Here is a 16,092-nt window from a genome sequence, read left to right as displayed (position 1 = left end):
TTTATGGAACAGTGAATATGTGCTGGGTGATTTGCATCCATTATCTCATTTAATCCTCATAACCATTTTATGAAGTTGGATTTACTATCCCTTTTTTACCAATGAGAAAATTGAGGCTCAAGAAAACTAAGTAACTTGCCAAAGATTCTTATGTCTAGAAAAACATGTATTAAATGCCTGACTAATTCCAAATCCTGTGTTTTTATATATCTTCATGTTCTAGTACCAAAATATTTTGTCTGTTTTCTATACACTCTGTAACAGAACAGATGCAAGAACTCTTCAGATCATGCCTTCAGAGTGTACCAGTGGAATTTGTCCCTGAAGGGGACAGTTGGCAGAACTGATATGTACGGGTTACTAGTGTCCTCTACCCATTAGGTCATTCTTGTGGAGGCTGACACCACAGGCTAGTTTTCAAATCATTTTGCTACTTTGTGCACATAAATTGAAACCGACTATAATCAGAGGGTTATTGTCACCTTCAGAAGATTGTCTATATGACAAGATTAGTGAAGTGAGTTAAAAGTATGTATCCAATTGTTTTATTTTGTGCAAACCTGTGGCTACTAGGAGTAACATATTAATATTTTTATCCTATTCATTTTAAGTACATATTTATAAAAGAAATTCTCCTTTTACATAAGGGACTGACTACAGTTATGAATTTTTCTATGTACAAATCACAGTGCTTTACACATAGTCAGCACTAAGTACATTCCTGTTACTGTTTTCATATGTCTGTATGTATACACATTTGTACACACACGTACACACACACACACACACACACATGTATATATATATATGTTCAGAATTCATCATTTCCTATAAATAGTTGCTTTGAACAGAAACAATGAGGTAATTCAGACAATGGAACATTAAAAGTATAGTGTTAATGGTCCTATTTATAATACAAATAACTAATGGTGATATGATCTATTACACTGAGATGGTTGTTTTTTATTCACTTAATTATTCAAGAAAGGCTTGTTAAGGACCTGCCTTCTGTTGTTGCTGGTAGGAACATTAACATGACACAGTCCCTTCCCTCCTTAAGGGAACTCTATTGTAAGGTATCAAAACACACAGAGGTGTATTCATTACCATAATACAATATGATAAGTGCCATAAAACTGAAATTACAAGGAAGCAGAGGAGATAGCAATGAACTCAGCCTTTGGTTCATGAGAAGACTTCATAGAGGAAGCAATAGTTCAACTAGATAAATAATGGCATTTATTTAAAGAAAATAATAATATCCCATGAGAGAAAAAGGATTTAGGCAAAGTCATCCCAGGGAGAGGTAAGAGTAAGACCCAGTGAACTACCACTTCTAGAACAAATCTGGAAGGAAAAAACACTTTTTCTGTACTCTACCTCAACACTCAATACCTCACTTCTGAAACACATGATACCAGTTTTGTGTGAGATTTTTCTACACCAAACAATTCTCCAGTTCTCTACAGACACCGAGTGGGTGTCCTAAAATTCATTTCAGTTTGGCACAGCCTACCTGGAATTAGCGTCAGATCTCACAAGACTGCCCCTCTTCCCACTTCAGGTGCAATCACAAGTCTAACTTGTCACCTAAATCTCTCAGAACCTTCCTGCGTTCCCCCATTCCATTCAGTTGCCCTGCAGAATGCCTAGAAAAGAATTAATATCATCGGAAATATTTAATATTTAATAAGAAAATGCTAGAAATTTTATACAGCTCCTTTCTTGAAGGCCCATATTTGAGAATCTTAGGATTTTATTGCTTTATGTGCTTTTTTTTTCTTATCACCTCCTTCTCCTCTCTCTTTCCCTCCTTCTCTCATCTGTCTTTTTGGCACTTATATAAACATCAGCATCTAGAATAGCCTGGGTGAATCAGGGCTGTTTTAATTTTCTAGGGCTACCATAACTAAATACTACAGACTGGGTGGCTTGAACACCAGAAATTTATTTTCTTACAGTTCTAGAGTCTGGAAGTCCAAGATCAAGGTGTCAGGTTCGGTTTCTTCTGAAGCCTTTCTCTTTGTATTGCAGATGGCCACCTTCTTTTTGTGTCTTTACATGGTTGTCCCTCTGTTCATGTCATCTGTATACTTATCTTCCCTTCTTATAAGGACACCAGTCATATTTGGTGAGGGCCCATCCTAATTATTCCATTTCCATTTAATTACCTCTGTAAATTATACCTCTTTAAATTATAGTCACATTATAAGGTTATGGGAGTTAGGGCTTCAACATATTAATTTGAAGTGCATACATTCAGCCTTCTATTTTCCCTGTGTTATATTTTTGCAGTGCTTGTACCTATGGCAAGAGCATTGACCTGGTTAAATTTCTTCTTGATCAGAATGTCATAAGCATCAACCACCAAGGAAGGGATGGGCACACAGGTAAGACTGTGGTGAGAACATCACCAGTTTCTGATGCATGTGAATGCTCAAGAAAAGTGGTGGGCTCAGGGTGTGGGGAGGCGTGGGACTGGTCAACCCCAATAAGGGGGAATATTTTATCAATGACATCATTTGATTTGATGGTGCATGGTGATAATAAAAAGAAGACTGACTTTTGGTCAGTTTCATTATTGTGCTAAAGTATCTACAGTCAATGCACCCATTATGATCTGCACCAGGAACAGACTGATCACACTGCCTTACCCTTGGCTTGCTGCTGAAAAAAAACCCTTGTTTGGGGTCTTTGTTCTTTGATTTATACAAAGTTGCTAACAATTATTCTGGTAATTACAGTGGATATAGAAATACTAGAAATTGTGCTAAGCAAAAGGTAGTCTATGTAGATCAACTAGGTACTCCTTTTCCTAAACTATGTCATGTTTTGTTGTTTTTTTTTAACATCTTTATTGGAGTATAATTGCTTTACAATGGTGTGTTAGTTTCTGCTTTATAACAAAGCGAATCAGTTATACGTATACATATGTTCCCATATCTCTTCCCTCTTGTGTCTCCCTCCCTCCCACCCTCCCTATCCCACCCCTCTAGGTGGTCACAAAGCACCGAGCTGATCTCCCTGTGCTATGCAGCTGCTTCCCACTAGCTATCTATTTTACATTTGGTAGTGTATATATGTCTATGCCACTGTCTCACCCTGTCACATCTTACCCCTCCCCCTCCCCCTATACTCAAGTCCATTCTCTAGTAGGTCTGTGTCTTTATTCCTGTCTTGCCACTAGGTTCTTCATGACCTTTTTTTTTTTTTTCCTTAGATTCCATATATATGTGTTAGCATACTGTATTTGTTTTTCTCTTTCTGACTTACTTCACTCTGTATGACAGACTCTAATTCCATCCACCTCACTACAAATACCTCCATCTCATTTCTTTTTATGGCTGAGTAATATTCCATTGTATATATGTGCCACATCTTCTTTATCCATTCATCCGATGATGGACACTTAGGTTGCTTCCATGTCCTGGCTATTGTAAATAGAGCTGCAATGAACATTTTGGTACATGACTCTGTTTGAATTATGGTTTTCTCAGGGTATATGCCCAGTAGTGGGATTGTGGGGTCATATGGTAGTTCTATTTTTAGTTTTTTAAGGAACCTCCATACTGTTCTCCATAGTGGCTGTATCAATTTACATTCCCACCAACAGTGCAAGAGTGTTCCCTTTTCTCCACACCCCCTCCAGCATTTATTCTTTCTAGATTTTTTGATGATGGCCATTCTGACCGGTGTGAGATGATACCTCATTGTAGTTTTGATTTGCATTTCTCTAATGATTAATGATGTTGAGCATTCTTTCATGTGTCTGTTGGCAATCTGTATATCTTCTTTGGAGAAATGTCTATTTAGGTCTTCTGCCCATTTTTGGATTGGGTTGTTTGTTTTTTTGTCATTGAGCTGCATGAGCTGCTTGTAAATCTTGGAAATTAATCCTTTTTCAGTTGCTTCATTTGCAAATATTTTCTCCCATTCTGATGGTTGTCTTTTGGTCTTGTTTATGGTTTCCTTTGCTGTGCAAAAGCTTTTAAGTTTCATTAGGTCCCATTTGTTTATTTGTGCTTTTATTTCCATTTCTCTAGGAACTGGGTTAAAAAGGATCTTGCTGTGATTTATGTCATAGAGTATTCTGCCTATTTTTTCCTCTAAGAGTTTGATAGTGTCTGGCCTTACACTTAGGTCTTTAATCCATTTTGAGTTTATTTTTGTGTATGGTGTCAGGGAGTGTTCTAATTTCATACTTTTACATGTAGCTGTCCAGTTTTCCCAGCACCACTTATTGAAGAGGCTGTCTTTTCTCCACTGTATATGCTTGCCTCCTTTATCAAAGATAAGGTGACCATATGTGCGTGAGTTTATCTCTGGGCTTTCTATCCTCTTCCATTGATCTATGTTTCTGTTTTTGTGCCAGTACCAAACTGTCTTGATTACTGTAGCTTTGTAATATAGTCTGAAGTCAGGGAGCCTGATTCCTCCAGCTCCATTTTTCGTTTTTAAGATTGCTTTGGCTATTCAAGGCCTTTTGTGTTTCCATACAAATTGTGAAATTTTTTGTTCTAGTTCTGTGAAAAATGCCAGTGGTAGTTTGATAGGGATTGCATTGAATCTGTAGATTGCTTTGGGTAGTAGAGTCATTTTCACAATGTTGATTCTTCCAATCCAAGAACATGGTATATCTCTCCATCTATTTGTATCATCTTTAATTTCTTTCATCAGTGTCTTATAATTTTCTGCATACAGGTCTTTTGTCTCCTTAGGTAGGTTTATTCCTAGATATTTTATTCTTTTTGTTGCAATGGTAAACGGGAGTGTTTTCTTAATTTCACTTTCAGATTTTTCGTCATTAGTGTATAGGAATGCAAGAGATTTCTGTGCATTAATTTTGTATCCTGCTACTTTACCAAATTCATTGATTAGCTCTAGTAGTTTTCTGGTAGCATCTTTAGGATTCTCTGTGTATAGTATCATGTCATCTGCAAACAGTGACAGCTTTACTTCTTCTTTTCCGATTTGGATTTCTTTTATTTCTTTTTCTTCTCTGATTGCTGTGGCTAACACTTCCAAAACTATGTTGAATAGTAGTGGTGAGAGTGGGCAACCTTGTCTTGTTCCTGATCTTAGTGGAAATGGTTTCAGTTTTTCACCATTGAGGACAATGTTGGCTGTGGGTTTGTCATACATGGCCTTTATTATGTTGAGGAAAGTTCCCTCTATGCCTACTTTCTGCAGGGCTTTTATCATAAATGGGTGTTGAATTTTGTCGAAAGCTTTCTCTGCATCTATTGAGATGATCATATGGTTTTTCTCCTTCAATTTGTTAATATGGTGTATCACGTTGATTGATTTGCGTATATTGAAGACTCCTTGCGTTCCTGGAATAAACCCCACTTGGTCATGGTGTATGATCCTTTTAATGTGCTGTTGGATTCTGTTTGCTAGTATTTTTTTTTTAAACATCTTTATTGAAGTATAATTGCTTTACAATGGTGTTTTAGTTTCTGCTTTATAACCAAGTGAATCAGTTATACATATACATATGTTCCCATATCTCTTCCCTCTTACATCTCCCTCCCTCCCACCCTTCCCATCCCACCCCTCTAGGTGGTCACAAAGCACCGAGCTGATCTCCCTGTGCTATGCAGCTGCTTCCCACTAGCTATCTATTTTACATTTGGTAGTGTATATATGTCTATGCCACTGTCTCACCCTGTCACATCTTACCCCTCCCCCTCCCCATATCCTCAAGTCCATTTGTTTGCTAGTATTTTGTTGAGGATTTTTGCATCTATGTTCATCAGTGATATTGGCCTGTAGTTTTCTTTCTTTGTGACATCTTTGTCTGGTTTTGGTATCAGGGTGATGGTGGCCTCGTAGAATGAGTTTGGGAGGGTTCTTCCCTCTGCAATATTTTGGAAGAGTTTGAGAAGGATAGGTGTTAGCTCTTCTCTAAATGTTTGATAGAATTCACCTGTGAAGCCATCTGGTCCTGGGCTTTTGTTTGTTGGAAGGTTTTTAATCACAGTTTCAATTTCAGTGCTTGTGATTGGTCTGTTCATATTTTCTATTTCTTCCTGGTTCAGTCTCGGCAGTTTGTGCATTTCTAAGAATCTGTCCATTTCTTCCAGGTTGTCCATTTTATTGGCATAGAGTTGCTTGTAGTAATCTCTCATGATCTTTTGTATTTCTGCAGTGTCAGTGGTTACTTCTCCTTTTTCATTTCTAATTCTATTGATTTGAGTCTTCTCCCTTTTTCTCTTGATGAGTCTGGCTAATGGTTTATCAATTTTGTTTATCTTCTCTAAGAACCAGCTTTTAGTTTCATTGATTTTTGCTATTGTTTCCTTCATTTGTTTTTCATTTATTTCTGATCTGATCTTTATGATTTCTTTCCTTCTGCTAACATTGGGTTTTTTTGTTCTTCTTTCTCTAATTGCTTTAGGTGCATGGTTAGGTTGTTTATTCGAGATGTTTCCTGTTTCTTGAGGTAGGCTTGTATTGCTATAAACTTCCCTCTTAGAACTGCTTTTGCTGCATCCCATAGGTTTTGGGTCGTCGTGTCTCCATTGTCATTTGTTTCTAGGTATTTTTTGATTTCCCCTTTGATTTCTTCAGTGATCACTTCGTTATTAAGTAGTGTATTGTGTAGCCTCCATGTGTTTGTACTTTTTACAGATCTTTTCCTGTAATTGATATCTAGTCTCATAGCGTTGTGGTCGGAAAAGATACTTGATACGATTTCACTTTTGTTAAATGTACCAAGGCTTGATTTGTGACCCAAGGTATGGTCTATCCTGGAGAATGTTCCATGAGCACTTGAGAAAAATGTGTATTCTGTTGTTTTTGGGTGGAATGTCCTATAAATATCAATTAAGTCCATCTTGTTTAATGTATCATTTAAAGCTTGCGTTTCCTTATTTATTTTCATTTTGGATGATCTATCTATTGGTGAAAGTGGGGTGTTAAAGTCCCCTACTATGATTGTGTTGCTGTCAATTTCCCCTTTTATGGCTGTTAGTATTTGCCTTATGTATTGAGGTGCTCCTATGTTGAGTGCATAAATATTTACAATTGTTATACCTTCCTCTTGGATCGATCCCTTGATCATTATATAGTGTCCTTCTTTGTCTCTTGTAACAGTCTTTATTTTAAGGTGTATTTTGTCTGATATGAGAATTGCTACTCCAGCTTTCTTTTGATTTCCATTTGCATAGAATGTCTTTTTCCATCCCCTCACTTTCAGTCTGTATGTGTCTCTAGGTCTGAAGTGGGTCTCTTGTAGACAGCATGTATATGGGTATTGTTTCTGTATCCATTCAGCCAGTCTGTGTCTTTTGGTGGGAGCATTTAATCCATTTACATTTAAGGTAATTATCGATATGTATGTTCCTATTCCCATTTTCTTAAATACTTTGGGTTTGTTATTGTAGGTGTTTTCCTTCTCTTGTGTTTCTTGCCTAGAGAAGTTCCTTTAGTATTTGTTGTAAAGCTGGTTTGGTGGTGCTGAACTCTCTCAGCTTTTGCTTGTCTGTAAAGGTATTAATTTCTCCATCAAATCTGAATGAGATCCTTGCTGGGTAGAGTAACCTTGGTTGTAGGTTTTTCTCCTTCATCACTTTAAGTATATCCTGCCACTCCCTTCTGGCTTGCAGAGTTTCTGCTGAAAGATCAGCTGTTACCCTTATGGGGATTCCTTTGTGTGTTGTTTTTTGTTTTTCCCTTGCTGCTTTTAATATGTTTTCTTTATATTTAATTTTTGACAGTTTGATTAATATGTGTCTTGGCATGTTTCTCCTTGGATTTATCCTGTATGGGACTCTCTGTGCTTTCAGGACTTGATTAACTATTTCCTTTCCCATATTAGGGAAGTTTTCAACTATAATCTCTTCAAATATTTTCTCAGTCCCTTTCTTTTACTCTTCCTCTTCTGGGACCCCTATAATTCGAATGTTGGTGCATTTAATGTTGTCCCAGAGGTCTCTGAGACTGTCCTCAGTTCTTTTCATTCTTTTTTCTTTATCCTGCTCTGCAGTAGTTATTTCCACCATTTTATCTTCCAGGTCACTTATCCTTTCTTCTGCCTCAGTTATTCTGCTATTGATCCCATCTGGAGTATTTTTAATTTCATTTATTGTGTTTTTCAGCATTGCTTGGTTCCTCTTTAGTTCTTCTACATCCTTGTTAAATGTTTCTTGCATTTTGTCTATTCTATTTCCAAGATTTTGGATCATCCTTACTATCATTATTATGAATTCTTTTTCAGGTAGACTGCCTATTTCCTCTTCATTTGTTAGGTCTGGTGTGTTTTGACCCTGCTCCTTCATCTGCTGTGTGTTTTTCTGTCTTCTCATTTTGCTTATCTTACTGTGTTTGGGGTCTCCTTTTCACAGGCTGCAGGTTTGTAGTTCCCGTTGTTTTTGGTATCTGTCCCCAGTGGCTAAGGTTGGTTCGGTGGGTTGTGTAGGCTTCCTGGTGGAGGGGACTAGTGCCTGTGTTCTGGTGGATGAGGCTGGATCTTGTCTTTTTGGTGGGCACGTCCACGTCTGGTGGTGTGTTTTGGGGTGTCTGTGGCCCTATTATGATTTTAGGCAGCCTCTCTGATAATGGATGGGGCTGTGTTCCTGTCTTGCTAGTTGTTTGGCATAGGATGTCCAGCACTGTAGCTTGCTGGTCGTTGAGTGAAGCTGGGTCTTGATGTTGAGATGGAGATCTCTGAGAGATTTTCACTTTTTGGTATTACGTGGAGCTGGGAGGTCTCTTGTGGACCAGTGTCCTGAAGTTGGCTCTCCCACCTCAGAGGCACAGCCCTGATGCCTAGCTGGAGCACCAAGAGCCTTTCATCCACACGGCTCAGAATAAAAAGGAGAAAAAATAGAAAGAAAGAAAGAAAGAAAGAAAGAAAGAAAGAAAGAAAGAAAGAAAGAAAGGGGATAAAATAAAATAAAATAAAGCTATTATAATAAAAAGTAAGAAAAAATTATTAAGAAAAAATTTATTAAGAAAAAAACATTTTTTAATTTTTTAAAATAAATTTATTAATTTTTTATAATAAAAAATAAGAAAAAATTTATTAAGAAAAACTTTTTAAATTTTTAAAATAAAAAATATGAAAAAACTTATTAAGAAAACATTTTTTTAATTTTTAAAAATAGAAAATAAGGAAAAAATTATTAAGAAAACATTTATTAAGAAAAAAAAATTTTTAAGTAAAAAAAAAAAACGGACGGACCGAACCCTAGGACAAATGGTGAAAGCAAAGCTATACAGACAAAATCTCACCCAGAAGTATACACATATACCCTCACAAAAAAAGGAAAAGGGGAAAAATTAATATATTCTGCTCCCAAAGTCCACCTCCTGAATTTGGGATGATTCGTTGTCTCTTCAGGTATTCAACAGATGCAGGTACATCAAGTTGTTTGTGGAGCTTTAATCCGCTGCTTCTGAGGCTGCTGGGAGAAATTTCCTTTTCTCTTCTTTGTTCGTACAGCTCCCGGGGTTCAGCTTTGGATTTGGACCCGCCTATGTGTGTAGGTCGCCTGAGGGCATCTGTTCCCTGCCCAGACAGGACGGGGTTAAAGGAGCAGCTGCTTCTGGGGCTCTGGCTCACTCAGGCCCGGGAGAGGGAGGGGTACGGATGCAGGGCGAGCCTGCGGCGGCAGAGGCCGGCGTGACGTTGCACCAGCCTGATGCACGCCGTGCGTTCTCCCGGGGAAGTTGTCCCCGGATCATGGGAGCCTGGCAGTGGCGGGCTGCACAGGCTCCCGGGAGGGGAGGTGTGGAGAGTGACCTGGGCTCGCACACAGGCTTCTTGGTGGCGGCAGCAGCAGACTTAGTGTCTCATGCCCGTCTCTGGGGTCCGTGCTGATAGCCGCGGCTCGCGCCCGTCTCTGGAGCTCGTTAAGGCAGCACTCTGAATCCCCTCTCCTCGTGCACCAGGAAACAAGGGCAAGAAAAAGTCTCTTGCCTCTTCGGCAGCTGTAGACTTTTTCCTGGACTCCCTCCCGGCTAGCTGTGGTGCGCTAACCCCTTCAGGCTGTGTTCTCGCAGCCAACCCCAGTCCTCTCCCTGCGATCCGACCGAAGCCCGAGCCTCAGCTCCCAGCCCCGCCCGCCCCGGCGGGGGAGCAGACAAGCCTCTCGGGCTGGTGAGTGCTGCTCGGCGCGGAGCCTCTGTGCGGGAATCTCTCCGCTTTGCCCTCCGCACCCCTGTTGCTGCGCTCTCCTCTGTGGCTCCGAAGCTTCCCCCCTCCACCCCCCACAGTCTCCGCCCTTGAAGGGGCTTCCTAGTGTGTGGAAACCTTTCCTCCTTCACAGCTCCCTCCCACTGGTGCAGGTCCCGTCCCTATTCTTTTGTCTCTGTTGTTTCTTTTTTCTTTTGCCCTACCCAAGTACGTGGGGAGTTTCTTGCCTTTTGGGAGGTCTGACGTCTTCTGCCAGCGTTTAGTAGGTGTTCTGTAGGAGCAGTCCCACGTGTAGATGTATTTCTAATGTATCTGTGGGAAGGAAGGCGATCTCTGTGTCTTACTCTTCCGCCATCTTGCCCAGACCCCAACTATGTTTTGTTTGCTCAAAGGCAGAATTAATTCTTTGTCAAAGAAATCAACCCTTGCTGTATATCTCTGGCAACAATTCTATTATGTGGTAATGACTGTCTTTTGAAAATTGGGTTTCAGTTTTCCCCTTTTCTCCTTTCACACTTTCATTCTTATTCTATTATAGGATTGCACTCTGCTTGCTACCATGGTCACATTCACCTGGTTCAGTTCTTACTGGATAACGGAGCTGATATGAATCTGGTAGCTTGTGATCCAAGCAGGTCTAGTGGTGAAAAAGATGAGCAGACATGTTTAATGTGGGCTTATGAAAAAGGTATGTTTTTCACCATTGCATCTCTATAGTGATAACATTGAACTGTGTGCACAGATTATGCCAGTGCATCAATAATTCTTTTGCTTGCATGACTTGTATGCTCCCATTTCCTCTGGAGATTGTATTTGAATCGTTGGAGACTTGGATCAAAGAGTACAATAGGGAAAGCAACTCCTGGGCTGCAGATGAGCTGAAGGCATTCTTGGTATTGGCATTTTGAAGGGAGAAGGAGCTATCACATTTCTAGATGCTGGAGAAACAAAATTGTGATAGGTAATGATAGTTACTTTCTTAGAGTAGATGCAGAACTAGTCTTTACCTCTTATATAGGAGAATTTTGCTGTGGATTCAAATTATTAAAAATGAAATTAATGCAAAGAAAGAAAGGGAGTATTTGTCACATCTAACCCTGCTAACAATGCCTGCACTAGAAAAAGTAAGGCAACCAATGTTTAGTGCTTAAGTACAAACTTATTTGAGCTCAAAGAGGTGAAAGCTTGGGCAGAACACCTGGTTTTAAATCAAACCATGTTGCTTGATCTTGGGCAAGTTATTTATTCTCGCTGAGCTTTAGTTTTTCATCTGAAAAATAAGGACAATAACAACTTCATAAGATTGTAAAGATTAAATGAGATAATATGTGCAAATTGCTTATAAATGTGGCTGGCACAAAATAAATACCTAATAATTGGCATTTCAGTAATAATAACAGTGGTAATAGTAGTAGTCCAGAAATAAAGATTATTAATAGTGAATTTTTCATTTTAAAGGAGAGGAAACTAGACACAATTAGAACGTAAAATAGCATCTTTGTCATTGTTATTAAAATATACTATACCTCTTAAGAGAGCTCTACATAAACGCATAAACTCCAACAGAGTGTAAATTTTCAGGTGACATGGAACAGTATTGAAATCAGAGTTACAACTAAATACTGTAAAATATATCAGACTTTGATGCCTGCATTGTCTTATTAAGATGTTTAAAGTATGTAAAGAAGTATTCTTATCTTTTTAAATGTTAGAATCTTAGAAAACCATACTTAAAAAGAGAAATTACTAAACTGGAAGATTTCTTAGACTACCAAGATGATCTAAAAGGTTTTCTGCCTGAAATAGGACATGGAAGTCCATTAATGAACAGAGAGATGAAGTTTGATGGATAGAAATAGAGAGCTATTGTAAGCATATAGACAAGGAGAAAGAAAAACATATAGGTCTGCACACTGCTAGTGAGGAAATGATATAGGAGTTACTTTACTAGAGACAAGTGAACAGACATGGAATAGCAAGGAATGAGTTAAGATATAGGCCTGTTATGTTTTTTACTTTTTACTTGAGTATTGTATAAACACACGCGCGCACACACACGCGTACTTGCACATTATAGCTCAATGAATTTTCACAAACTGAACTCACTCAGCATCCAGATGAAGAAACTGAACATGGTCAGCACCCAGAAGCCCTACTTACATTGTCTTCCACTCACTCTCCAAAGAGGGTACCACTGCCTTTTCGAGGCATAGACTAGCTTTACCTCTTTCTGTACTTAATATAAGTGAAATGCTACGCTATATACATCTTTATGTCTGGCCTCTTTTGACCAACAGTTTGTGAGATTCATCCATATTGTTGCAGGTAGCTCTAGACTGTTCATTCTTGTATGGTATTATGTTTTTAATTATATCACAATTCATTCATTCTGCTTTTTCAGGGCATTTGGATAATTTTCAATTGGGGACTATTAGGAACACTGTTGTTATACCTGTACATGTCACGTATGTGTCTTTTGATGAATAACTATATACATTTCTGTTAGGTATAACTGCCTTCTACTTTGTGTAAAAGAAAGTCCAGGTAATTATATATTTGCATATCAGTTGGAAAATCTTACATATTCTGAAGCCTCGAGAGGCCTTACTAAATTCTAGTTATGTTGCATTTATTCCAATGATTCTCAGACAGTGTCTCTCAATAAATTTGAGTTTCAGCGAAAGACTGTTTACAAATCATTAGTCTTCCGGAAGACAGCTCAGAAATAGCTGCTGCAGCTTATCTCTTCACAGGGTTTGGCTTTGTTTGTTTTTACTTGATTGAGAGTAATGGTTGAAAACAGGCTTTACTTTTATTTTTTGTGGAATTCCACACTGTATAAAACAGGGAATCATTGTGTAAACTCCTAAGATTTCCTACCAAACGACAACAACAAAAATCTTTTAGCTTAGAAGACTTACCCACTGGTCTCTGCAATATATGCCATACTTGTCACCCTTATTTGTTCAACTAATGTGCCAGGCATCAGTGTTGCATTTCATTATTACTATAAATTTTAACAAATTGAATGTTACTACTCAGGAGATAGATGGATGTTTTGCATATGTTCTAGGGCAGAGCAAGTTAAACCAACAAAATAAATTTGTTGCTATTTTCTCTTGCTAGAGAAATGTTGCATTGTTTTTGTGTGTTCAGGGAAGATTGAAATGGCCTTGTTAAAATATTGTCAGCAGTGCACTGTCCCTGTTTTCTTTGGCTTTGCTTTCTCCTTCAGAGAGGGAGTCACCAAATTAATTGATATGGCATACTAAGGATTTTCCTGAGCAACTTGGAGATGGAGTTGAAAAAGCACTAAAACTTCACTTGGAGTTCTTTCTTTGTGGAATAGAGATGATGTAAAAATGGCCCCATCATGGCTTGCCCTGTACCCTATCCAGTCCTTAGAAAACCCAGAAGAGACTTCATAACCAGGGTCTGTCTATTTAAAAAGGAATACTTCTGAATGTGCCCAGTTTGAATAGCTCATCTTAGCCTACCCTCTTAAGATAAAACTAGGAGGCTTTCTCAACAGCACTCATCTCTGAATGGTTAGAAGGCAAATTTTTCATCTGTCCCAAACAAAATTTTTAGCTGACCCTCTCTGCTATTGTTATAGCACATTCAGAGGTGCTTTGGAGTTCTGAAAAGAATTATCTACTATCTTTTGGAATACTTTTAGAAAAGAGTTTACCCACTATGGCTCCCTGTGGGATCAGGTATGAAAAATATTTTCCATTTACATAGCCCTTTTAACCTAAAGATATCAAGATCAATCTTAGAAATAATTTTCCTGGTGACCTTGGTTCTAACCAGTAACCAGGAGCCTGCTGGTTAAGTTTCAATATTTCACTGCCAGATTGCTCAGAGCTCCAATTGTATAATACTTAGAATGTTTCCTCTCCCCAGTCTGTCCTCCCTCTTCTTTTCTACCGTTCCATCTGAGAGTAGCCATAGCTGTCTCACTCACTTGGATTTGTTCTGCTCTTTCCCTGGGGTACAAAGGACTTGTATGAATCAATTTAAATTGGCCAAAAGAAATAGCCAACAGACTGTTTATGTTCAAATCCTCTGCCCTAATCACCAGTAGGGAAAACCCATTGAAAAGACCTACACATAATCTTACATCCATTGCATTAAAGATGAAACTGCTGAATTGAAAAGATCTCAGCCAATTAGAATTGAGCACATAGCTCAATAGTGTGTCTGGCAGTTAGATTTGAAAAGGCTGCCTTTGACAAAGAAAAGCACTCCTTTATGTCAGGCTGTTTAGGGTCAGAAAATAACCCAAACTAGAAACAGAACTAAAACTTATTTGCTTCAGTACTGACACCAGTTAAAGTAATTTACAGAGGCTCCTATCCCAATATCTAATTACCCAGAATACAATATTTGTATACAGCAGAACTACTCTAATTCACAGTGACAGGGAGCTTCAGTTGGAGAATTAGTGAGTAAGTGAGCAAAAACAATAAAAATCAAGGCTCCTGTACCATGAAATATACTCTGTTCATTCCTTTTGACAAGTGTAGTGTGGTGTGAATTATTTATAGTAAACGTACCATAGTGTATTCTCTAAAAGTAATGAAGTCTTACAGTTGTGAGTTTCTACAGTTTTCAGCCAGTAAAAAATAACTAAGAGATAAGGATGAAGGAGGAGTAGAAGGAAGAAGAGGTGGCTTCATTAAATTTTTTGATAAATCTTCATCCATGGATGATAAACTCCCAAGCTTCTTCTATATTGAATTCTTACCTATTTGGAATTTAGTTACTTAGTTTAATGAACATAGTTTAGTGTGCTAGGGTGGATTGGGGTGGGATAGAGGAAGGAATAAACAAAAGATTTAGATGGTGTTTTAAAATCTATGTGCAATTTTGTGTCTACTGGTTACCTTTCTACATGTTTAGTTAATTCTATCTTTTAAAAAATCAATAAATAAAATAATACCAACTCTCATTAGACTAGGAAGAACTTTTATTCTTATGGGGGATAACACAAAATATTTTGAGACATAATAACTGTGTAAGAAGCTACAAACATTAATACAAACAGCAGAAGAGAACTTACATTTATTAATCACTTATTACATATGCATATATAATATGTATATAATTTAATTATCAAAATAACCCTTTAAATTGGTATTACCTTTGTATTACAGATAAAATGTTTGAGACTTGGAGGTGTTGTCACACTAGCTCAAACCACACAGCTCTTAGGTGGAGAGCTGATACCAAACAGAGGTCTGTCTCATTGCACAGTTCAACCGCTTACCACCTCACTCAGAATCAGATAGATCTAAGTCCAAATCCCATACCTATTACTTAATGACCTTGGGCAAGTTATTTAACTGAGCCTTAATCTTCAAATTTAAAATGAGTAAATTAATAACCACTTTAAGAATTCTGCTGAGGGTTAGGGATAAGATGTAAATGTCTGGATCACAGATTCTCAATAAAAATAGTGGTATCTGTTGTTATTAAGTGCATAGCAGAGATACAATCATGCTCCACAAAACTTCTAAATCTTACAGTCTTTCCTCATTTACAACATGCTTTAGTGTCCAGTAAGAAATATGACATTGACATATTAGGATAATGGTCGTCTTCTTTAAACCTCCTAATGAAGCATTTTATCCCTGCCAAACACCAGTAGACAAACCCGGAATATATAAAAGCTTGTGTTATTTGGTTGTATATATATTTCTTGTTTATGGCTTAAGTAATACCATTCATTTAAAACTTAAAATTTAAGGACTACAGCCAGATCAAAGAGGTTTTGAAAATCACTAATCAAAATATTAAGCAATTTAAAATCATTGTTCTAATATGTATAGTTGCATGCAAATATATAACATAATATTTTAAAATTTTAGTACAAATTTGCAAGTCTCTTTACTACAGCAGGGTTTTCCTCCTCAGTCATGGAGAAGTATCAAAGATTCTGTGGCCAT

General features: G+C 37.9%; 1 protein-coding gene across 6 annotated transcripts in view; it reads left to right on the top strand.

The window, feature by feature from the left end:
• LOC309640595 (serine/threonine-protein kinase TNNI3K) overlaps positions 1 to 16,092 on the top strand; it is a 299,196-nt gene that overhangs the window by 101,017 nt on the left and 182,087 nt on the right. For all 6 annotated transcript variants that reach the window (XM_082419553.1, XM_082419557.1, XM_082419556.1 and 3 more), the window contains 2 exons: positions 2,296 to 2,390; positions 10,680 to 10,829. In XM_082419553.1, coding sequence (XP_082275679.1) covers positions 2,296 to 2,390; positions 10,680 to 10,829 — 245 coding nt within the window. The remainder of the gene's footprint in view (positions 1 to 2,295; positions 2,391 to 10,679; positions 10,830 to 16,092) is intronic.

Source organism: Balaenoptera physalus (genome assembly GCF_965194825.1).
Source record: "Balaenoptera physalus genome assembly, chromosome: 1".
NCBI lineage: Eukaryota > Metazoa > Chordata > Mammalia > Artiodactyla > Balaenopteridae > Balaenoptera > Balaenoptera physalus.
The sequence above is the reverse complement of the archived record's forward strand: the minus strand, read 5'-3'. Positions and strand labels throughout refer to the sequence as shown.